Source organism: Perna viridis, chromosome 13, assembly GCF_037379345.1.
Source record: "Perna viridis isolate PV_CMFRI_1.1 ecotype Kerala chromosome 13, ASM3737934v1, whole genome shotgun sequence".
NCBI classification, from domain to species: domain Eukaryota; kingdom Metazoa; phylum Mollusca; class Bivalvia; order Mytilida; family Mytilidae; genus Perna; species Perna viridis.
In genome coordinates, this window is record NC_142457.1 from 1,035,861 (window position 1) to 1,061,124 (window position 25,264).

Genomic DNA, 25,264 nt, shown 5'->3' on the forward strand with positions numbered 1-25,264 from the left:
GGATTCTTCTGTCTTTTATAGGACTAACATTCATTTTAAACATGTTCCTTTAGTTGCATTTATCTAAAACTATAATAGGTGAAATCAATCTGATAACTGTTACGTGTATATGACAAATGTCGTTCTAAATAAGCATAAACATTTATTTTAGAGAGTAATAATCCTTAAAATGTCATGCTTAGTCATTAAATATTCGAAACCGGACGTTGTATAGACATGGGACCTTTACCAATCATCTTTAGACCATGTACCCAGGGGTATATATTTCTAGATCCACAACAGATAGACAAATATTTTACATATTATGAAAGATCCACCCATGAACAATGATTTGAAATACTACAAAGGACCAGAAGCTTTTGTAGATTTTATAAATACATCGAAGGGGTCATGTGATATTTCATTTTGAAGGTCTTAATGGGCATTGTGTGTATTTATATGATATCATCTACATGTATCGGTCATTGCAAAAGCTGAAAAGGGATAAATTACCTAATAATTTACTTTTTTGGAAAGTAATATCAATTATCGATCTTTGACTAGTTACATTCATTTCCTTGACTTAGATTTGTTTATAGTAATTTCATCATGGTTTTGCAGTTTGTGGGTGGTTCGGGTATATTGCAATACTGGTGTGGATGTTATAGTAAAAAGATCCATATAGTATTTCTCGCGAATAGCGACAAGAAGCCGTTTTTCCTAGACTCCGCAGACCAATTCAGTAAGTTATATTTACTTTGTTTAGAATATATTCACGTGATTATAAAGTCTTTCCTTTTGATCCCTTTTTGCAGGACTCGAAAATTAACAATAACGGATTATGATTGATACACGTAAGATAACTTTGTTTTTACATAATTATAGCGCATTCAGGTGCTTTCTTATCGAGGCGGATCTGTTACTGCTTAATGTTTATATTTGAAGCACAAATAATGCACAAGTTAGCTGTAAGCTATTGGTTATAAACGTTTGATTATTGATTTCACGGATGATATTTTTTACCCATTGTATACTGGTTTCAAACCTTATCCCGCCGATAATACTATTTAATGTGATAGTTTGGGCAAACCAGTTGAAAAATATCTATAATATAAATATTGCAAATTTCGGTTGGCTGTACGAATGTTCGGGGACAACCTCTCATCGGCAACATTAGAACCAAATACTACAGAAGTTTAAGTTTCAAAATTTACTTGAATACAAGAAGCACTCAAAATAAAGCAAAATGAAAGAATAAGCCATATCCAGCACCGATAATTTCCACCAGAGTAGTACAGTGGAGCTATACTATTGTAGCCACATAATTAATATATGGAATGAAGATCAGTGTTTTAGAGGGTTTAAATGTTTTTGCCACTCCAGATTGGTAAGTAATATATGATACATAGTTCGTGGACATACGAGTCAACCTACTGTGTTGGTGAATATGATTCGTTTTAATGAGTATTAGCTTATTTTAATTTGTATTACCATTTTATTTATGGATTACAGATTATTTCAATAACGTTCTCTTAAAAAATTTTGTTCAAAGTGTCATAGTTTTCCTTTCCTCTTTCATCTACCCTAGCTTTTTATGAGCAACTCGGCGGGTGTTTCTAGAAAAGCAGAGGACGCTTACCCTACCGGTGCACCTGGTCCATGCTCCCAGTTTTTAGTGAAGTCCGAGTTGCTCATTTACTTTGTTACTTTGTATTGTTATTTTGGTTATTTTATGTTCTTTTTTGTGTGTCTGTTTTCCATGTCTGGTCTTTGTCTTTGAATTACATTCTTTTGATTTCCGCTAGAATCTTGATTCCCTTTATTACTCTTTAGTGAAATTCCTTGCCTTGATAACCTAGATTTACTTCATTCTATGAAACTTATAATGCAAGGTCCAGTAGAACAGAATCTTAAGGTAGGAACTTTGAATCCTATTTTATGACAACAGTAACTGTCGCTGAAATAGAGAAAGTTAGCGTTACCATCTCAATATTGACATTACCACCAACCAGTGTTAAAAACAATAATGGGGCTGTATTTAAACTACGGATGGTCAATTTTAGTTCCTAATGGACTTTGTTATATAAGGAAGTGGTTTGCTGAAGTGGTGATAGAATTGCTCTAAAGAAAAAAAATAAGACAGTCAGTTCCATTGTATATTAAAATGATTTGACACCCATCTAACACAATCCGTTCTATGAGACTTCCAGTTTGTATACGTGATAGAAACACCATCAACCTCGTTCAAGTATTTTATGAATTTGGTTTTTGTAACTTGAACAAAAACAGGCAGTAGTTTTGTCTCTTTGTAAATAAGTCCATTCAGAGAAATATCATCACATGTAAATAAATTTCTATTTTTTTCCACCAGTTCTTTGTCCTGCATATATTTGTCTAAATAGTGTTTGTCAAACAGAATGTTTTTTCCTATAGCTATGGAAGGATTCTTACCATGAAATGCGTATTCGTTACTTTTGCTTACGTAACGTTTAGCATTACTGAGACCAACTAACCTTTGTCTATTCTTATCCCAAGCGAGAAGCATTGCCGCCAAAAGTTGATCACTAATCATGACATCGTCATCAATGATCAGGACGGCGTCTGTTGTGACATAACGTGACGTATTGAATCGGTTATTCATAGAATTGACTTCAGGTGTAAGTAGTTGAATTTTTGGATGAAGTAACTTCTTCGGGAAAGAAACATTACGATTATTCCAAATTAGAATAATTTGCTCAACAAACCGAATCAAAACGTATGCAGAGAGAAATATTTCATAATTTTGTAGCCTTTTCGGTGAATATCCCATCACTATGATGGTCACTTTTGGAGGTGAACTCGAAGAAGAAATTTTGTTCCTTTCTGGAAAACTTAGAGGACCATTATAAGCTTCAGTTGCCTTGTTGTCGTAAACTTCTTCTTTTGTGCCAGGGTTAGTTATATAACGACCAACGCACCAGCCTTTCCGGAAACCTCGATGGGCCCATCCTGCGTCATGTTGTTGAATATCACTAACGAGATTTCGTTTCTTCAGAATATTTACACCCCTTAATACAGCCGGGAATGACTTGGTACAGTCGTCAAGTAGCAATAAATTATGTTTGGATGCGAGTCTTGCCATATTTATCATGTCTGTTAGCGGAACGTTACCTTGGTGACCGCCGTCGATATGAATTACGTCACACTTACCGTCATATTTAGTAACACTTTTTGTTGAATCTCCTTTAATGATTACTATATTACTTTTTTGGAACTTTTCGCTTATCCATTGTAGAGCGGCATTTTCATAAAATGGACGGTTCCACTCATCAAAACCTATATAGTTGACTGCTCCAGTAGCATAAAGTAACAATGTCGCACTATGACCACCAGCAAAGCCTATTTCATATATATTTTTAACGCTATGTCGCAGCTGAAACTCCCTGACAGCATTTAGATAGCCTTCTACTTGTACTGTATTTCGCTCGCTATAAATATTGCCATACACCTTCCTTTCTGACACCTTTAGGTTTATAGTATTTGTTAGGTCATTCAAAAGTGTTATAAGCTGTCCCATTTTCCTGTTTCTGACATCCTGCGCTTTATTTGGGTCTTTATTTGATTCTTCAACGCTCATTTCTTTCGCTACATTGTCTCCTATCTTTGATGTTGCAGTGAATTCTTTGCTAAATTCCATACGGAAGTTAAAGTATTCGGCAATTTTATACCCTTGTAAAAGAAACAAGAGCAGGAAACCTACAGCTGTCGTTGTGTTGATGAGAACTTTCAAACGCATTATTTACAGCGTTGTGCAACTCTTGAAAATATTCTTTTGGGTATCTTATATATAATATATTGAATTGTGTCCAACTTTGATGGTGTATTAGTCAATGTTCCCTTAGACTGTATTTATTAACCCTCGTAATGTTATTTGGACCAGCTTTTGAACACTTATTTTTGAAAGTGGATTCAACACACGCCTTTAATGTTATTTTCTCATTGTATTGACGTAGTTCAGGATAAGCATATGTTTTCCCTGACGTTTAGTGCTCCTGGAACATAAATTTGTATTATTAAAACAATCAGTTTTATTTTAAAATTAAAGCCTGATACAACTCCATAGATATTAAGGCTTCGTAATTTCCTTTATATACGGAATTTTACCTCCCTTTCTAATTGATGTTAATTTAGTAAGCCTTAGAGTCAAATATAAACAACTAACATACATGTAGTTGTGTACAAAACCCAATACTGAACAAAAATACTCTAAACGGCATCAACATATTTTTGTTTATACCATTTGTTTCGGGTACCATTTTATCACAACAAAATAGGTCAAAAATACTGTTGGAAAGCTAAAAAATAAAACACTGCTGTTTTCGGTAACATAGCGTATAATAATCTTTAAAATTGAGCATGTAAAAGAGTAATCAAGAAACCAAGATTCTAACGGAAACGAAACAAATAATTGCAGTCAAGGGATAAATACTGGCAAAACATGCACAACTAAGAACATGAAATAACATAATCTAGAATGGAGAGGACGCCTACCCTACCGGTCCACCTGGTCCATGCTCCCAGTGTTTAGTGGAGTTCGAGTTGCTCATTTACTTTCGTTAATTTGTGTGTATTATTTGGCTATTTTATGTTCTTTGTGGTTTGGTCAGTTTTCAATGTCTGGTCTTTGTTCCTGGATTACATTCCTTTGATTTCCGCTAGAATCTTGGTTCCCTTTGTTACTCTTAACGAGAAAATCTTTCGCGTTTTCAATTCTATTCCATCAGTTTGTAGCTATGATTGAAAAAGTATTTGTTATTATTTAAAAAAAAACATAGGGAACAGATGGGAAAAGAACTAATAAATAAATTAAATGTATAATATAAAATAATGGAAAAAAGGAAACTATGCGTACATTTCGAGTTTGATAATTTTAAGACAGAAAGCTTTTATGTCAATTTTGTTTACTCATTTCTTTTGTTTTATTCCTATTTCCAAAACATTCCAATTCAAATTTATATAATTGGGAATCGGGACGAATGTTTTTAGAAAAAATGATAAGTTAGACGCTATATAAAGTCATTAATCTGATCTTAAAAAACAGCGAATCCAACTTCGGATTGTGATTATAATTTCAGACGAAAACATTTGATTGTCATTCTTAATTGAGTTTACACTAAGAGTTTTGAGTTAAAATTGTTTTTTTTCCCATTTTACGGCACATGTAAAAAGTTTTTTTTATTCAGAATCCAGAGATTTTTACCGAAAACTGATATACTTGTCGTGTAAAAAATTCAAGCCATTATCACCAATTTAAAGATTATATGTGCGTTTGAAGTTTTGTTACTTTTGAATTTAAACAATAATGTGCAGTTTTCCCAGTTGCTACTCCATAAATGCTTAACTTTTACCAATTTATCCATTAATTCATGTATATGCAAACAATAAAACTCAAAAGGCTAAACGTTTTGTGACTTTTTAATTGAAAAGTGAAAACACAGATTCTTTTTTTCCATTAGTACATGTATACGAACAATAAAAAATGACGACACGCAAGTTAACACATTTGATATCTTACTTCTATAACAAGCATACCTTCTCTCTCCTATTCTCAATACAATAAATCCCAAAACTACATGTATAACAAACATTAAGGATACATGTAGCATCCGTCTCATCATTATCCTATATAAGTGTAATCGGAGATTTGTCTTCACCTAAGTACGTCTCAAAGCCAACATCAGTTTACTTCTTTTTGGTCATTTATAAGTAGTATAGATGAACGTTTGGGTTAGTAATTTTCAGGGGGATTAAGGGGATTAGACCTGATATCCGGTGTTCGTGGACCGAAAGTTACCTGTAGAGGGAAGTGGACCTTGGGTATGTTTCGTTTTTTTATTTTATTTTATTTTTTTTTTTTTTTTGTTTAATTTTTTGTTTTTTTGTTTTTTTGTTTTTTGTTTGTTTGTTTTTTATTTTTGTTTAGTTTTTTTGTTTGTTTTGTTTGTTTTTTTTTTGGGGGGGAGGGGGTCCCTTGCATTTTGTGTTATTTTACTCTTTTTTTTTTCTTTTAATATTTTTTGTAATATGTATACATATTAAATTATCTCGTATCATTGGATATTTTAGTGAGGTAAGATTTTACTCTGCATCGATAAGAATTTGAAGTTTTTTTTTTTCTTGATAACATTCATTGACTTTTTAAACGATTCTTCTACCTTCTACTGGTAAATCACCTTTTCTCTAAGGCATTGTCATTCTTGCTTCTATCAATCCAAGACACTCAGTTCCACTGTACATTGAAATGATTTGAAACCCATCTAACACAATCCGTTCTATAAGACTGCCAGTTGTTATACGTAACAGAGACACCATCAAACTCGTCTAAATATATTATGAATTTGATTTTAGTAACTTTAACAAAAACAGGTCGGATATTTGTAGCTTTAAAAATAAGACCTTTTATAGAAATATCATCACACGTGAATAGTTGTCTATTCTTTTCCACCAAATCCTTATCTTCCATGTATTTGTCTAAGTATATCTTATCAAATAACATTGTTTTACCTATTTCTTTAGAAGCAATTTACCCATGAAATGTAACTTCATTAGTTTCGGAGACATATCGTTTAACATTGTTCATCCTGATCATCGTATTCTTATTTTTATCCCACGTAAGAAGCATTGCCGCGAAAAGTCTATCACTAATCATGACATCGTCATCAATGATCAGGACGGCGTCTGTTGTAATGTAGCGTGATGTATTGAATCTGTTATTCAAAAGTTAACTTCCGGTGTGAGGAGTTTAATTTTAGAATGAAGTAATGTCGTTGGAAAATCGACATTTTGATTGTTCCAAATTAGAATTATCTCTTCTACAAACCGTAGTAGAACATATGCAGGAAGAAATACCTTATAATTCTTCAGCCTTTTTGTTGAATATCCCATCACTATTGTAGTCAATCTAGGAGGTATATGCGAGGGGAAATTAATCTTTCTTTCCGGAAAAGTTATAGATATTCGGGTGTTACTTAATGCTGTAGATGATTTATTTATATGTTGTTCTCTTTCAACTCCTACATCATGGTCGCTTACGTAACGCCCGACGCACCAGCCTTTACGAAACCCTCTATCAACCCCTCCCGCGTCGTGTTGGGAAATGTCCTTAACGATATTTTCTTCCATTAGAAACTTGAAATCTCTAAGTACAACAGGGAAGGATTGGGTACAAGCGTCAATAAGTAATAAGTTATCTTTGGATGCCATATGTTTTATGTCCAAGAGCGGAATGTTGCCTTGCTGGAGAATACCATTTATATGAATGACATCACATTTCCCGTCATACTCAAGGACTTTTCATGTTGAACTTCCTGTAATTAATAATATATTATTTTTACGGAACTGTTCTATGATCCATTGCAAAGCAGTATTTTTTTAGTATGGACGGTTCCACTCATCAAAACCTATATAATTTGCTGCTCCAGTAGCATAAAGTAACAATGCAGCACCATGGCCACCAGAAACAGCCTATTTCACATATAGTTCGAACTTTGTGATACCGCTGACATTCTTTGACAGCCTTAAGATAGCCATGCACTTGTGCTGTGTTCCGCGTTTCAGATATTACCCTTCGTCTTCTTATCCTTCACTTGTAAATTTAAGATATTCGTTAGTTTATTTAAAAGCGTTATAAGTCCATCTATTGTGTTGTTTATTGCATCATTTTCTTGACCTTCACCTTGGTCACAACATAAGAGTTTATCACTTGAAAACGATGCTTCAGCTATATTGTCCTTTATTAATGGTGAATTGATGCTACCACGGTTTCCAATGCGAAAGTTAAAATATTCGACAATTTTATACACGTGTAAAATGCATACGAGGAGGAAACTGACAGTCGCCGTTATTTTCATGAATGATCTCCAGCGAAAAGTGCTGATGTTGTCTTTTAAGTTTTTTATATATTTTATTGAATGTTTCGCTGCTAGATATCGTTCTTAATCCCATGTTTTAAATGTATATTGATAAATCGTAAGCAGTGTCCTACAATCCGGTTATAAACACTATTCTTAATTTCAGATATGTGTCAATAGGTGATCAGACATCCATTTTGCTCCTGAAGCCTATCAAATTACTTGAATATTAAAAATCATCTATCAGAGAGAATTTAAGAGTTCGACCTGTAAAGAAGCCGAATACACGATAATTGTCTCCAATATTATTGTTAACCTAAAAACTTACTCAAATAGCAAAAGTTGATGAGAAATACCTATTACGATGTATGTTTTATTGTGATAATGGCATACAACAATCAATTTCGCCCAAAACTAATTTCGGGAGATAACAATAAAGTGCATTTTGTGGTTTCAAAACATGTCATATAATCATAATTATTATTGTTATAAAGAGATATGAATATTTTAAGGTCGCTGCTGACTACAGTTTATGCACTTCCAATTATTCGTCACCAAAAATCAAACCTACATGTAAATTGTATTCACAATAGCGTAAAGGCATGCGCACTGAGCAACAACCATTTGTACGCATTATTCTATAATTATCCTTTCATATACATTAGCGTCAACGGAGAGAATAAAGAGGTAAAAATCGACAAAATTTGGCTTTTTCAATACATGTAATTTTCGCTATCTTCAGCCGACATTTAATATGTACACGTGTACTTTTGAAAAGAAAAATATGAATTACGAAGCCTGACCTGTACGCTCTCTTCTGTACGTAGTATAACTAAAAACAATCACAAATATACACAAAGATTTATTTACATATATATATATATATCATATTGTTACATCCGTTTCATCGTTATCCTTCTTAAGTTTTATCGGAGATTTGTATTAATATTTTCTATGTCCTTTACACAATCTATAACATTATCTTACTACTTCAGAAAATAAAGCATGAGAATGTACAAAAAGGGTACTACTGTAAACCCACCAACTAGAGAGAAAGTCGGCCCTTTAAAGAATACATGAATTTGGATTAATTTAGCTTGTCTTTATATAAGTTCCAATCTAAATGTAATTCATTACACTTTGATGTGTTAAAAAACCTTCATCTTTCACCGTCTCAAACTCACGATGTGAAAGAAGTTGTGATAAATGCCGTTCTGGATCTATTGAAGATAAGATGTTTTTTTTTTTATTTTCATGTGATAATTATACGGACATACAGTTTGTTCGGAAGCCGGTTAGGGCCATGTATTATGTCCTAATTACGACAATGTAAAACTATATCGTAACTTTGATATATAATATGACAACACGGCTATATCGTAATTTCGACATTTATTTATAATAAATTTAAGTCCTTAGAAAATTCGGAAACTGCCAATGGTTAAAGTCATGATTCAGGGTGTAGAAAACCCCCACTGAAAAAAATATGCTTTTGTACCACACACACCATTTTTTACATAACCATAATACTTTCTACACACAAATATGTACTTGTGTATGGAGAAAACCAAACACTTATCTCCCACTTAAAGTCAATTCAATAAAGAACGACAACTCCTGTAAAGTTCCGATTATGTTCCACAACTTTAATCTCAAAATGTTTAAAACCAAATGAAAAACTAACACTGGTTACGTGGAATGTAAGTGTTTCTAAATAAAAAAAAACTAGACAAAATGATGCCCTGTACTCTACGTGGATATAACCGTTTTGCCACAACTCTCAAGTAGGACTATCCTTGAAAAATCTGTGCACCTGGAATACACGTACAATGCCCCGGACATGAAAGATTTGTCTATTGACACTTGTGTAACGCAATAAATAAATAACTTTTCACTGAGCTGCTACAATACATGTATACATGTATTTTCTATCAATCCTCCAAAAACATGTTCATGTGCATTTAGAAGAACACATACAGATGAAAATATTTTCAACGGGTTTATACCTGACAAAATAGGAATGTGGTCTCCATGGAGATTTGGATCAAATACCATGGCGAAAATTCTAGCGTATTTCACAACTAACTGCGAGTGTTTTTTTTTTCAAATGAAAAATTGGAATAACGAATAAAGGGAGCTTTCTACTTCAGATACTTTCCCAAAGTTTCATTGCAATTTTAGAAAGTGTTATCGAGTTATTGTACAAAAAATAAAAATTAAAAAAAACTGTTATGAGTTGATTTCCGTTACTCAAAAAGGAAAACTTGGAATTTTCAAAATATTAAAAGGAGCTTCCCACGGCACATAAGATGCATAATTTAATAAATTACAATGACTCGAAAACGAAAAATTGGATATTTTTCAAAAAAATTAAAGGGCGCTTCCTGTTAAAGATATAATCAAATGTATCCACCTTCTCAAAGTTTCAATTTATTTTGTGCAAGTTTTTTTTTTAGTTATCGTTCGGTAACACACGAGACAGACAGCTAGATGGGCGGACGGACGGACGGACGAGGGTAACCCAATATCCCCACGTACCCCACATTTAGTTGTGGGAGCATAATAAAAGTGAATATTGCTATCTAATAACATAAACACACTATTACATTGTATATCATGCATATGTACTTATGTTCTATCACTCTGTAATTAACTACATGGACATTGTAGCAATCATTCTCTTTTCCTCGATATTGTTTGCCAACATATTACTTCGGCAATATAATTGTAATTTTTCTATGAATCGGGGTCTTAGGTATAATAGTCTCTGTATAAATACAAAAATGTCCTGACAGTTTCATGCTGGTAGATTCTTCATTGTGGCCTTAAAAAATAATGAATCTAACATTCTAATTGTTATATGTGCAGTAGTTTAATCAGAAGAGGTAGGAGGGGTTTTGTCCCCCATAATTTTGTGTTTATACTGTGCATGTAGTTCAACCAGATATAATTCGTTCTTTGCATGAAATCTTAATAACATGCCATTGCTATTATGAATTCCGACGCTATTTCTTTAATTTTTTACCTGTATGTCTATCTACATAAGCCGTGGTTTTTTTTTAAAGACAATGCTGGAAATACCATTGAATACTGCACATTAACCAGTTTGAATGAACCATTTCTAGATTGATATGAAATAAGTAAAGGTATATAAAAAGACCTCTTTTTGCACGTGTTTTTTTGCGTGGATCTTCTAAAAAGTTTATGTCACCACATCTGTATTAAAATATAAATCGTTAGGTTCAAACAGAGTATAACTGAATACACAAATTACATAGTTACTTTGATGGAACTCTGTTCTAGTTCTGTTTACAAGCACCTTCTCAGGGGACATAACTAAAGAAGCAACATGGACCTCAAAATTCAGATAATGAAAAAAAAATACCTCTTTGTTTTTGTTTACTTCATATCAATACTTTACAGTCAGTCACTTTTTTCTTTATTTGCCCTTCCTTTTCTAATACTTTCTCATAGGTTTTCAACGTATTAATGGGACATTTTTTATCATATCATTTATCATTATTTTTATTATTATTTTCAAAATATTGACAAAATACCCTCTGCATACTACAACGTTAGTCCAGGGTCTAGTTTTATAAAAACATCTTAAATAAATACTTTCCTCAAATCTTTCCTCAAAACAAATTTTGAACAATCAAATCTCTTGAAATTGAATATTTGAGGAAAAGCACAGGACTTGCGGAAATGCTCAACTTGAGATTTTTTTTATTAAACCAGGCTTACTGTTTTGGGAATGAAACCAGGCCTGCTGTTTGGAAATGACAACACAGTTAGAACTATACTAACATCCATTGAGTAGAATTTTTTTAAATAATAAAAAAAAACATCTTTAACCAATATTTTATTATAAAACAAACTAATAAATAAAAAAAAAAACAAATTTGAATATTTCTAATAATAAACTGTGTTACAACTCGTCGTGTTTTGGTCCGGAGAATTCATCATGTGAGATCTTTCCGTCTTTATCCTTATCTTCTGTTTCAAAAAGATCGTGTAGAACCTTCTGTTGTTGTTGTTGAGCTAGATCTACTGGTATTCCCTGCTGTGCTGCTTGGTGAGACAGGTACATTATCAACTGTAACGAGAAATATTATTGGTTAATTGTACAGTCTACACAAGGGTAACGTCAAATATCATTGGTTAATTGTACAGTCTACTCACGATAACGTCAAATATTATTGGTTATTTGTACAGTCTACACACCGGTAACGTCAAATATCATTGGTTAATTGTACAGTCTACACACCGGTAATGTCACATATAATTGGTTAATTGTACAGTCTACACTCAGGTAACGTCAAATACCATCGGTTACAATTTTACTGTTGGTATATAAGGATACTTAAATTTAAAAGAACATGTCGATCGATGAATGATTGCTTTAAGAACAATGACGACAAGCAGAATGGAATAATGCTGAGAAAATGCAGTAGGTCTTACAATAAATATAAATTTGCATATTAATTTCCTCCTTGTACCATACGTGTTTATCGGGACCGATCTATCAATTTTGCATGTGATTTTAACTGTAATTATAATACAATAGAAGATTTCTTTTATTTGGGATATAGCTGTGTCCTTCTTTTGGCCAGATATGACAGTGTCTCTGTTGGTTTACCAATAAATTGTGGTAATTCCGGTAAAAAGGAGCGATTAGTCAACCTTGCATCATATGAGCATAAATGTGATCTAATAGCAAAACATATGCCCCAGCGCTATCAGTGCTTTGATTTATAATGTATAACATTTTTATCAGCACTGTGAGTGCTTTGATTGATAATGTGTCAATGTTTGATCAGCACTGTCAGAGCTGTGATTTATATTGTATCAGCACTGTGAGTGCTTTGATTAATAATGTGTCACTGCTTATCAGCGCTGTCAGAGCTTTGATTTATAATGTATTTCAATTTCATCAGCACTGCTAGTGATTTAAATTTTAATGTTGAAATTTTAAACAAAGTATGCTAGTGCTTTGATTTATATTTTTTTCTCATTTTTGTCAGCTATTTTTTAATGATAACATTTTGTCGGCACTGTTAGTGTCTGTGCTTTGGTTTTTAAAGTATCACATTTTTGTCGGCACTGCTTTGGTTGACCATATTGCTCATATTTATCAGCATTGCTAATGTTTTGAGCTATACAATATCACAATTTATCAGCAATGTTTGTACTTTGATTTACAATGTAAAACATTTACCTCATCTCTGGTAAGAAAGTTGTCATTGTCAATATCGATCATTTTGAATACATTTGGTGGTTTGGGTCCATCGTGGACTTGGATCATTTCTACAGTGAATTCCAGATTGGCGTTTGGTGGAATAACTTCTCCTAGAAAACATTAATAGTACTTTAATTAATTATCAGTTGTATGATTCTTTGGTTTTAGAAAAATCTTTTTATTCGTGCTTCAAATCACAATGATTTTTCTCTGTATGTAAGATCTCAAAACTTTTGGAATTCCATAAGTAAGTAATCAGTCACCTAAACTAAGAGTACAACCCCTCTTTCCGTACGCCAGATTCGGCCCGTTTCAAAGTGTACGTAGTACTCCCCCGTGCGAGTGCCGGACGCAAGAGATTTGTTTAGTTAGACTCGAACGCAGAGTTGTGAAAACAATTGGACTCGGTCCAACATTTAGGTCGTACGCTTGCTGAAAACTTCATTTTATGAAAATGAAAATGAAACGATACTATAAGCGAACAAAAACATGACATCATCCTACCTCCCATCAATACCAATGAAGGATAAAAACAAAATAACTAAAGTTATAAAAGCTTAGCAGTAGTAATATGGAATAGTCAAAAAAAAAGTCCGTTTTAAAAATGAAAATATCAGGATAAAAACCAGAAAGTTGGAAGACCACCCGCAATGGTCCTGACCTGGTACAGGCGTTTCAAAATTATAGGCGTGTTAAACAGTGAAAATTAAAACAAAAATAATTATTAATACAAAATATGTAAATCCAAGCCTCGAGTTTCAAAAAATCTTAAAATCTGAGGGGAAGTTCAAGATGAAATAATATAAAAGTAAAATGTACAGAAAATTAATTTGACATTTTTAAAATCCATCATCCATTATCTATAATCGGTTTTTCAATAAGATAAATAGAACTTTAAGGCACCGTTTCAGACGTGTAACAGGGTTGCCTAAAGGGTGAATTACCCCACCCCACCCCACCCCCACCCCCCCCCTATGAAAATGCGCATACTTGTACACGTTTGTGTGCGTGATATCATACATGTACGTATGTATAAATGCGGCTGTATTTCTTACCTGATCCCTTTGGTCCGTAAGCTAAATGAGATGGCACAGTCAGTTTTCTCTTCTCCTTTGCACACATATCGAGTAGACCCAACTCCCATCCTTTTATAACGGCCCCTATACCAAGCTGAAACTGAAATGGCTGGGCACCAACTCTGTCATAACTGAAAATAATAGGATATATAATGTAATACTAACAATAGGATTCACTGAAAGAGTAATCAAGGGAACCAAGATTCTAGTGAAAATCACAAGAATGTAATCCAGGGACAAAGTAACAAGAGTAAATGAATAACTCGGACTCGACTAAAAACTGGGAGCATTGACCAGGTGCACCGGTAAGGTAAGCGTCCTCTGCTTTTCTAGAAACACCCACCAAATAGCTCATAAAAAGTCTACAAAATGTACATGTACGTCTATTTTCATAAGAATTAACTTCCTCTACAAAACCAGTTGTTCATTTTGATGATTTTCTGTATTTTTATCTTCGTTTTTATTCTAAGTTTGTCTTGCATCTTCTTCATAGACGTAGTTAAAGGTGTTTTTTAGAAACCAGGGAGAGCGTAAGATATTACTGATAAATTAACTCTAAGGTGTAACAAACTGATCTAAACTAAATTCCCAATTATAAATAGTCGAAAACTTTGTATAAAATATGTTTGTTTTATTGTACCCATCTTTTTTCAATGACAAATACATGTATGTATAGCGAAACCTGTAAATAACGAACACCTTTTGGACTGTGAAATGTGTCTGATTGCGACAGATTCACACAGGATCAAAATACATTTAAACATATAAAAGGATTTCAAAATATGTCAGGTTTACGAAGGTGTTCGATTGACTAAAGATTCCAATAAAACAGGTTTTAGTGTACAACTTTAGTATGTGAAAATCCAAACCCAAATTTGGCTGTGATAACAAGAAGCTATAAATCTCATTACAACACAGTAAACATTAAAGAGAGAACTAAGACGAACAAAATCTCAATTTTGTTTTCAGTGAAATGTTGTGCATACAATAATTATTATGTACATTATGTACTGTTTCAATTTAAGTAGCACTCCATCTAAGAATCATGCAAAATGTGATTCATGGCTAAAAAGCCTACATATTTTTATTTTTGATATTTTGTTTGAATTGCCATAGTAAACAGAAATAATTAACAGTCGGTTTTTCATATACCCCGTGCTCTTAGGAAATACATATTATATAGAATGTACTGTAAATTTCAAACTTACGGGAGATAACTCTGTAAATTACGCTAAAATACAATAGAATCTACTGGATTTTCAATGTGGATTATCTCCTAAGAGCAGGCAGATTAGAATGAATAATTACACATTTCAAAGTACAGACCCATAAAACAACTTAATGTCAAAAATAAAAGTATGTAGCCTTTATTTAGGTAAATCACATTTTACAGATTTTGCATGATTCTTACAAAGACTACTACTTAAAAATTATTAGTATTCAGTTCAGGCATGTAACATCAATTATCATTATTCTCCCTTATACATCACCCTAAAACATCGCATACATGGACCGAGTTTAAGTATACAACTCAACGATTACAAAAATAATGTAACCAAGAAAAACGTGATCACATCATGTGAAGTCAAACAAGCTTAAAAATTCTTTTCTATTGATTTTGATGAGAGAAAAAAAAAGATGCCCAACAGACTAGACAGCGGAAAGTAACTTCAAAAGCTTTTGCAATCAAATGCAAATTTTATCGTTATGACGTACATGTACATATATACATATATCGATTTTTATATTAAAACAAAATAGTTATACTTGTATTACATGTGTGTAATCAATTTGCGATAAAATATTTCAAAAATCTCATAATAAAGTTTATCTTGTACGGTGCTGGTATATTGACATTATATTATGAGTTCGATCATGCTGCAGGTACTTCCTTAATTTTCCGGCGTTTTATTTTTGATAGCTACGATAGTAAGGGATAAAAATTCCACTGCCACCTATTTGCATCTACTTTAGTTTACAACAAGAAGCGAAATATGCAACTTGTAGATAAATTCGTATTGAATATTAACATAATTATAAACAGTTCTACTTGACAAGATAAGATGGCGTGACGTACCATATGTTCTATTGACCGGGCTAGATACATGTATGTAATGTTCCATGTGGCTGGTTACAGAAATAAAAATGAACATTCTATTTAATGATGGATGTAAGTCTGTCTTTTATTCAATTTTGATTAATACCATAAATTTTGCCCAAAGCACAAAACGAACAAGCAGTGACTGCTTAAAATGTAATAAACCAAAAAATTGTTGTAGTTTTATGAAAATCGTACGAACATGAAAGAACATCAAAATGTTAGTGAACTTGTCGTAATAAGCAAAACTTCGTGATTTAATCGCTTTTTTTTTGTATTCACGGCACTTAACATTGGGAACATAAAGCACAGAAACTATAGATGTTTTACATATTTTTTTACAGTTTTCCTTTTCTCGTTTGTCTACCCCGGACTTGACTTTTTATGAGCAACTCGGCGGGTGTTTCTAGAAAAGCAGAGGACGCTTACCCTACCGGTGCACCTGGTCCATGCTCCCAGTTTTTAGTGGAGTCCGAGTTGCTCATTTGCTTTTGTTACTTTGTATATATGATTTTAGTTACTTTATGTTCTTTGTTGTGTATGTCTGTTTTCCATGTCGGGTCTTTGTCCCTGGATTACATTCTTTTGATTACCGCTATAACTTTGGTTCCCTTGATTACTCTTACATGTATACGTTTTCTGTAATCATAAGCTTTATATAATTTAATATATTTTCCTTAAATGTCATCACGAGACCAAAGACATGTATAAGGTACATGTAGCTTCTGGTATTTCGAAAAATGGTTTCTGCTCATCTACCCTTAATAAAACACACACACACAGAGCAAAAAGACAGAAATACATATTGACGTAATTCAGAGCAAACTCATTTAGGCCAAGCTAAATCATTAAGGCCAAGCAAACTTAAATGGTCAATTTTCATCCAACATTGACAAAAATATGGGGACGGTGGGAGGATTTCATTTTTTATTTTTCATGTTTTACAAGATATTTGCTAGCCTAAGTTTAATTATTTGATGTATAGATGTTCTAAATCCATATATATAGCCACATCAGTTTCAGAGAAGAAACACAATTTTGGTCACCAAGAAAGCAAAGAATTGTATGTTATACGTAGCATATCATTACTATGAACTGACGCGAAACAAATCCTGATTTTGAAATTCTCGTCCCAATTGTTTTTCAAATTTTTGTCAATTTCTTAGGGGCGGGAGGGGGTGATAATCTACTGATTAATTGTATTTCACCTGTCGAAGTCGTTATTATTCTAAATAATTTAAACAACATTCAGTTAATAAGGGGTGCCAGAATTCTGGTTGAATCTCCTTTCTTTTTCAATTAAAATTTGATAATAAATTAGTTTTAATTATTGATGTTTTAAACTTTAAAATAAAAATTCGTTTTGAAAAATAATGAATATTCATCAGTTTAAATGACTTTAAAAACTCTATATTTCATACCTTGAATCAAATTTAGTTCCATTGTCAAAGAAGCCTTCGTAGTGCAGGACCAAAAGATCGTGCTTCTTTGTCTTCCTCGTACAGTCCGATGGCGGAGGCTGGATAACGTCTATTTTAAAACCAGTGGTATCTACTTGGTCATCTCCGAAAACGCAGCACAGGACTACACAAATCACTACTATAGATTTCATTGTTGTCTGTTGTTCGCCACGGCTGTTATCTTATATTTAAAACTTTAGCATCAAACAGGCCGAATTAAATGCAGTGCGGTCCGAACTTCGCCTCGGGTTGTTCCTTATCTTCCACGTGTCGATCAATGAATCGGTACACGTTGGATTTGTATGTTGTAAAACATTAGCGGAAGTGAGAATTATGATTGACAACACAGATAAACGTCTTGTACCTCGATTTCACCTGAAGAGGTGAAAAGATAAGAAAACTTCTTACAATGATATGTCGTATCTTGTTCCTTCAGGTCATGTGGGCGAATTCCTTTCAATGTTCGGTAACATATATGCTTAATATGGAATTTAATTTTCAGATAAATAAATATTGTATATTTTTTATTTACATTATAAATATATGAATTCCACTAAAAGTATACACTCAAATCATGCACCAACATTTCTGATGTAAAGATGATCGCAATGTCTTTAAATCACTTGGTGGATTCGGAGTTCTCTTGTTGAAAAATGTTGGCAAAAATAAGCAAACGATAGGTTAACTGGAACTTCTCCCGAGTTTTAAAGTATTTTGGACCCCCCCCCCTAAATATGATCAAACCATGTATGTTGTCTATGATGAAGCTTTGACGACATATGATTTAACCTACCACCAATATTTGCGTAGAAATGTTATTTCTTTGATTTCAAGACTTTCAGTTTCTAAAATATGTTTCCGTTCTATGTCAAGACCTGTTTGCCAAAAACTGTTTGAAATATTGTTTTACATTTAAAATGAAATTGTTTTACTAATTGTTGTTGTTTTTTTTTTTTTTTTTTTTTTTTGTTTTGTTTTCTCAATCATCATCATTTCAAACTTTCCAATGCAAGCCTCAATACATGCTACTGTATACGCTGCGGTTTTTAATTTAACATGTAAATTGGGGAATTGACGGGGAGTAGTTGGGGAGGGGGGGTATTTACCGGTTTGAAACTTCTTAATTGCAATTGACAATTTAAGAAACGACCTTTAAATTCTATGCGGGGTATTTTATTTTACTAGTTTGCTTATAATTCGATGTTAATATCTAGGTACCATCCCATTTTTTTTTATCATTTTCCATGATTAAACATACACGATTACACGTATAACATTTGTTTTATCTTATAGTTTACAGTTGGCTAATTTTGTGGGAAAAAATCCATAATTATTTAAATTTGAATATAGTTAAATCCTTTATGTTATTTTTTTCTCCTTGTCTTCAACTCAAAAATCCATTAATTAAATATGCAACAAATGTATCAGGTGTGTCTGTGTATTCTCATTCATCTTTAAAGACTTTCTTCACATTCTTAACGATCATACAAGTTGCTTATTTCCTAGCAATGAGCTAAACCAGACGTTTAAAGCGCATGATTTCCTTGTGAATACTGAGAACTATATACATTGTATAGTAATGTCTGAGTGCATTTTTGTTTATGAATGTAGTAGCATACAGCTCGAAATACAGCACCTTTTTTATCCGTGTGTAAGGAAACTCAAGAACAATTGTCAACAACGCTGTAAATCATGACACTCAATTAAGCGCGAACAACAATTACATGTACGTGTAGATTGTTGAAATTTAATTGCATATATGAACACTTGCATTGCAGGATTCAAAATATTTTCACAATGGGATCCGATCCAGAAATTTCTATGGTAACCTGGGGGTTTCCCTGCTAGTCTAGATAAAGTTAATCGTTGTATAATCTAATAATAAAATAGGTGATAATCCACATTGAAAATCCAATAATTTTACAGAGTTATCTCCCTTAAATTTTAATTCTACCGTACATTCTATATAAATTGTATCTCTTAAGAACAAGGGTTATATTAAAAGTCACGTGTTAATTTCCGTTTACTATGGCGTTTTAAACAGAATATCATAAATAAAGTCATGTTAGCTTTTCAACCACGATTTACATTTTGCATGACTCTTACTTAGAGTGTAACTTAAGACAGTTAAAACATTAGAGAACTTTCCCTCTTTAACTGATAACTATTGTTTTAATTTTACAGAAAGTGCTTTAAAATCAAATAAAATGTTATGCGTCTTATATTTTTCTCAAAGAATGCATCATACTATTACGAAAACGTTTAAAACACGTATATGTAAACACACATGACATTCATCAAAATAGACCAAAATACACACACAAAATCAAAAACAAAAAGTGACCGCTTGTGCCCGGGATATTCAATTTTACAATACTCTTTTATAATCTGTGAAGTGTTACATGTGATAAAGGGGTATGCAGTGTGATATCACTATCAAAAGCCCCACTGCTTTCTATGTTAAATTAAGCAATTTTCAAGCTCACTATCTTTTTTCAAAATTTTGTTAAAATGAAATTTTACAGGTTTTATTATAAAGAGGACCCCTTAAAGTCCCTCCTATAAAAAAATGTAGCATACATGTACCTTAATGGCTTCTAAGAAAGAATGGTGTATCATCCTATTTTATTATCACGTCTCTTAATTTAACATACATGTACACCACTCCTATTTTACAGCTTGCTCAATTCGTTGATTTGCGCCAATTTTGTCGGTATCAGATGGTTGCTATAATAAAACAATATATCCATTAATCGAATATGCATAAAATGTATCAAGTGTGTCTGTGTATTTTTGTTTTCTCGCATGTAGATATATTTCCAATATTTTTTTAATCAGTTACTTAAATTCTTTACTGTGCAAACAGATAAAGCAGCTAATAATATTGTTATTGACTGATTCTAAGATATTACAGAAAGAAATCAAACACTCACAAACATTTCATCACAAGTCATCACTACAGAGCTCTTATGGTCGTCAATGAACTCGTGGGTCGTTACAGTGTATCCATCTGCACCATGAAAACTGATTCGTTCAACGTGTCATAGTTTTCCTTTCCTCTTTTGTCTACCCTGGACGACTTTTATGAGCAATTTGGTGGTTGTTTCTAGAGAAGCAGAGAACGCTTACCCTACCGGTACCGGTACCAGGTTACCAGTTTTTAGAAGAGTCCGAGTTACTCATTTACTTTTGTTACTTTGTATGTATTATTTTAGTTACTTCAAGTTCTTCATGTTCTTTCTTGTGTTAGTCTGTTTTCCATGTCTGGTATTTGTCCTTGGATTACTTTCTTGTGATTTCTGCTAGAATCTTGGTTCCCTTGATTACTCTTTCAACTGACTCAAATTTCAAAAAATTGACGTGGTTTAGAGTATACGCTTGATCTTTAAAAACACATCGCCAAATATTAAGAACGTTTATACTTATACTTGTATGTACTTCCGTCAGTGTATAAAGTCCTTACAAATATAAACAGATTTATGTCTTTTACTTGTCATTGTTCAGCTACCACTATAATACCAGATGTATTTACTAAGACACTAAGTTAATTAAAAAAAACTTTGTTACCATTTTTTAAATTTTGCAATTACATGTAAGTCATTTGGAAATAATGGGGAAAACCAATTAAGGAGATTATGATTAGTTGAAAATGGCTAGAGCAAGCCTTTATTGTCGTTATCAAGGGACAAATACAAGACCAAGAAAACAGATAAACGTGTTAGAGCAAAGTCTTACGTAGTAACTAGGAGAATACTCATGTATACAAACTAAAACATCCCCCCGTTACAAGCGAGAGAAATGAACGTGAACAGATCGATAATATATTTGATCGTGAACACAGGAGGTTAAGGTTACATGATCATATTTTACTTACATTGCATTTTAAGTTATGTTATCGAACAAAAGAAGAATGTCTGTCAAAATGATATGATGTAGAAAAAAGGAACAGACATGGTAAAACAAAACAAGTGTACCTTCGTATAATCCCTATAAGACATAGTAAATACTTAAAGTTATCACCAAAAGGTTTTCAATAAGTGTAAACACACCTTTAAGTAAGCTCTGGAAGGCCTCATCAACAAATGTTATAAAATCAGTGGTAACAGAATGATGACACTTCTTCAAAATAAACTAAAAAGTCAAATAACGACTCGAAGATAAATTAATAATTAATATTGACATTAAGCCGAAATCATTTATTTCTAACCAAGTGTCATGCTGCAAGCCCAGCAGACAAATTGGAAATAGTGAACTAAAATAAAAAATCGACAAAATTATATGAGGCGAAATATCACAAAAAATAAACTTCATTCAAAAATTTGTGTTGTTGAAAATTTTGAGTTTGATCTTGAACTTGATATCACAAAGCAATAAATCGTGCGGTAATGAACAGCGCAGGGCCAAAAATTAAAAAAAAAAACTAAATGTAGAAAAAGTAGACATACACTTTATGTCCCAATAATAGCCAATTCAACGTCCGAAAGCGAACAGTTTTGACATTCACTAAAGGCTTGCGGCACCCCTGTGTGTTCCAACACCAAAACAAATCTTGTAAACAAATCACGTATTTTTCCGACGCAGTCGGTGTTAGTTCGCTTTGACATTGCTTAACCATGGCAACTAGACCGATGTAACCTACAACCTCGTATTTCATTGGACAAATGTGATAGCAACCGTAAAAGTTAAGGCTCCATTGGGGACATTGGTGTCGGGAATATTTTCAATCATTTTAATATATTTATAATTGGAAATAATTTACTTGTTGAACCAATAATGTAATTGAAATACAAAACACAGCACAGTGATCACATAGTTCACAAAATTGAATCTTAACCAGATTTGGGTATTAACTAAGCGAGAACGTGCGTCGGCTATCTTCTTTTTAAGATAGTTTTTGTTTTTAAATGCAACCGAAATAAATGTATTACTTTTCTCATCATCACATTACATATTCATTTTTGACCCTGTCATTTCAGATTACCATTTCCAAGTCCATGTATTACGACCAATTATAATTATTTTGAAAAAAAATCACTTCCTTGATCGTGAAGGAGAAGGCGAAGAAAATTGTAAATCGTGAATATGTTCGTGTACAAATTTCAAAAACATTTTCTCAGTATTAAACATATTACTTATCTGCAACAACCGATTACATTTTGTAAAATGAATATAAAAATAATTATAGAATACAATATAAAAAAAAAAGATGTGTTATAATTGCAAATGAAACGGTCATCCACCAAGAGCCAAGCAACGAACGATTAAATTTCGAGTTTTATTGCTGCAACTTAGTTCCATCCTGACATACTGATTTATTTTACAACAGGTTTTGATTGTTAAGTTTCATACATCTATTTACTAATTCTTTGCTATTTTTCACTTCATATTTATCTCACACTAGTACTAATTGTGTTGGGCACCAATACAGATCTCTACCAAACGTTCCTATTGCCACGGAAGTTCCGGAAGTTCCGGTTCCTACTGCTCCATGATTTGATTTTGTTTTTAATTTCTTAAATTTTGAATGGTGGCTATCTTGTAATGGGACAATAATTATTACTTTTTTAATATATATTATTATGTTGTTTCTAAGATCCTTCGAGGAAATTAAAAACAATTAAAATAATTACAAAAAAAGATGATGAAGAAGAAAAAGAACACCAACAACATTGTGTTTCTTTCTTCGTTTTGGGGAAAGGATCATGTGAAATGTTGTGTACGTAGTATAATCAAAGTATTCATGTACTGAATCAATTTTCACCGATAGTGGGAATTCGATTGTGGGAATTTTTACGCCTCAAATATCTGTCAAATTGCAAATAAAATAGTAAGATAAAAAGAGAGAATCGGAATCGACTTCAATCGTATCTAAATACGAGCTTCTTGTTGTAAATTCTTAGCAAAAACTCCTAGATTTAAATGCACCACGATGATTCTGATTCTGACATTCATATCAGTTGGTCTTTTCCAGTTTCTAAATTTTCAACAGGTCAAAACTGTCCGTCAAATCGTTCAAAATTGCATGAGCCATAATCGTTGAAATTAATCTTGCACTTAGATACATTAACCTCTCCTCTAGCTACATTAGTTTCTTGGCACTTAGTTCCCGAGACATGTTCATTAACATAAATGAAAAAGGCCTGATGAAGGAAAGTTTCAAGTCCCTTAAAATACCTACAACTCTTTTATTATGTGTAATTTTAGATCCTGTTATGAAATAAAATAAGGTTTGTTGATACCTGATCAAAAAGGCAACAGTCAAATAGAATGATTTTTAGAAATAGCTATAACACTAGAACTCAGACTAACACCATTTCTGGGAAATCACACCGTTTAATATGAGCAATGTCTATTTTCAGTTGTTTTCTTCTTACGATTTCATGAGAAGATAAACGTAAATTCTGTGAAGATTAAGATGAGTACACAAGTTGTTTTCAACCTAGATGCCAGGTTTTTGCTTTCTGCATTGTTTCCTTCAAAGTAATCATGGGATAAGAATTAATGTCTTACGTGGTTATAAAGTATAGAGCTCACCCTTTCGGTATAACGGTCAAATGCAAGGAGAATAGTCCATTTGTAAAATGCTGTCGTTTTGAAATGCGTGAAACAGTGACAGATACATCGGGATGGTTCGGTATCACCTTTTTGTTTTTAAATGTGTGTGGATTTGGCAAAAAATGAGAACATATCAGTATTAGCCTTATCGGAATCAATGCTCCCTTGCTTGTAAATATTTGGATCGGCACGCGCATGAAAGTGAAGACATTTCTCATAATCCCACTTTATATATATTTTCCTTTCTAGGATTAGGAATTAATTTTTATAATCTCATAATATTTTCCTTCCTAGCTAATACGTGTGAAGACAACAATCGAAACAACAGATACTTAAAACATGTAAGATGTTAACTATAATTATAATTAGACCGCTGTTAATTCTAACCAAATTAATCTTCAGCATATTTAGTTCGGAGTAAAAGTTGTTGATTGGTTTTGTTTATTGACGTAAATACTGGATTTAAACTTGATATTTTAGAAATATCTGTAAATGAGGCCTTGGTGTTTAAACTTCAATGAGGTTCATCAATGGAACTATTTTCCTAAGGCATTGCATGGAAGAGATTGTTGCAGATGCTAACAGGCTTTAAAAATCACAGCTCTATCAAGTCTGATTATGATACATGTTGCAATGTTATTCATATTATGTTGCAATGAAGGGTGTTAACAAAATGACGGTACTGATGAAATCTATAGACAGTAGTCAAAGGGAATAGTCCACATGAAAATCCATATAACAAGAAGATTTGCATTTGATCAACTTGCCGCTGTTGTATTGACAATAGAATCTATTAAATGTTAATCTTCAATACAAAAAATAGATCTTTAATCTTTAATTGCCTGCAAAATTGAGAAAACAGTAGAAATATTTAAAAGTGATTTCACGTCCATTATAAAATGCATAAGGCGAAGTGCTGCATAGATCTGTTCACGATCATTTTTCTCGCTCGATGTGTAAATGATAAT

At 32.7% G+C, this 25,264-nt stretch overlaps 2 protein-coding genes across 2 annotated transcripts; both read right to left on the reverse strand.

The window, feature by feature from the left end:
- Nucleotides 1–2,121: 2,121 nt before the first annotated feature.
- LOC148599164 (uncharacterized) lies at nucleotides 2,122–20,398 on the reverse strand. The gene is made up of 2 exons (XM_088557806.1): nucleotides 20,328–20,398; nucleotides 2,122–4,010 (listed from the first exon to the last, which is right to left on the reverse strand). The coding sequence occupies exon 2, from the start codon at nucleotides 3,752–3,754 to the stop codon at nucleotides 2,123–2,125; it is 1,632 nt and encodes a 543-aa protein (XP_088413932.1). The 5' UTR covers nucleotides 3,755–4,010; nucleotides 20,328–20,398; the 3' UTR covers nucleotide 2,122.
- On the reverse strand, nucleotides 11,716–18,074 carry LOC148599165 (uncharacterized). The gene is made up of 4 exons (XM_088559107.1): nucleotides 17,703–18,074; nucleotides 14,163–14,314; nucleotides 13,087–13,217; nucleotides 11,716–11,964 (listed from the first exon to the last, which is right to left on the reverse strand). The coding sequence occupies exons 1-4, from the start codon at nucleotides 17,891–17,893 to the stop codon at nucleotides 11,797–11,799; spliced, it is 642 nt and encodes a 213-aa protein (XP_088415233.1). The 5' UTR covers nucleotides 17,894–18,074; the 3' UTR covers nucleotides 11,716–11,796.
- Nucleotides 20,399–25,264: the final 4,866 nt, after the last annotated feature.

What these genes read in the sequence shown, in the direction of transcription:
- LOC148599165 (XM_088559107.1), bottom strand. Translation starts at nt 17,893, where the DNA reads ATGAAATCTATAGTAGTGATTTGTGTAGTCCTGTGCTGCGTTTTCGGA. An exon ending in GGAACTAAATTTGATTCAAG is followed by an intron (nt 14,315 to 17,702) that starts GTATGAAATATA and finishes TATTATTTTCAG; the next exon opens with TTATGACAGAGTTGGTGCCC. An exon ending in TTACGGACCAAAGGGATCAG is followed by an intron (nt 13,218 to 14,162) that starts GTAAGAAATACA and finishes AATGTTTTCTAG; the next exon opens with GAGAAGTTATTCCACCAAAC.
- LOC148599164 (XM_088557806.1), bottom strand. Translation starts at nt 3,754, where the DNA reads ATGCGTTTGAAAGTTCTCATCAACACAACGACAGCTGTAGGTTTCCTG.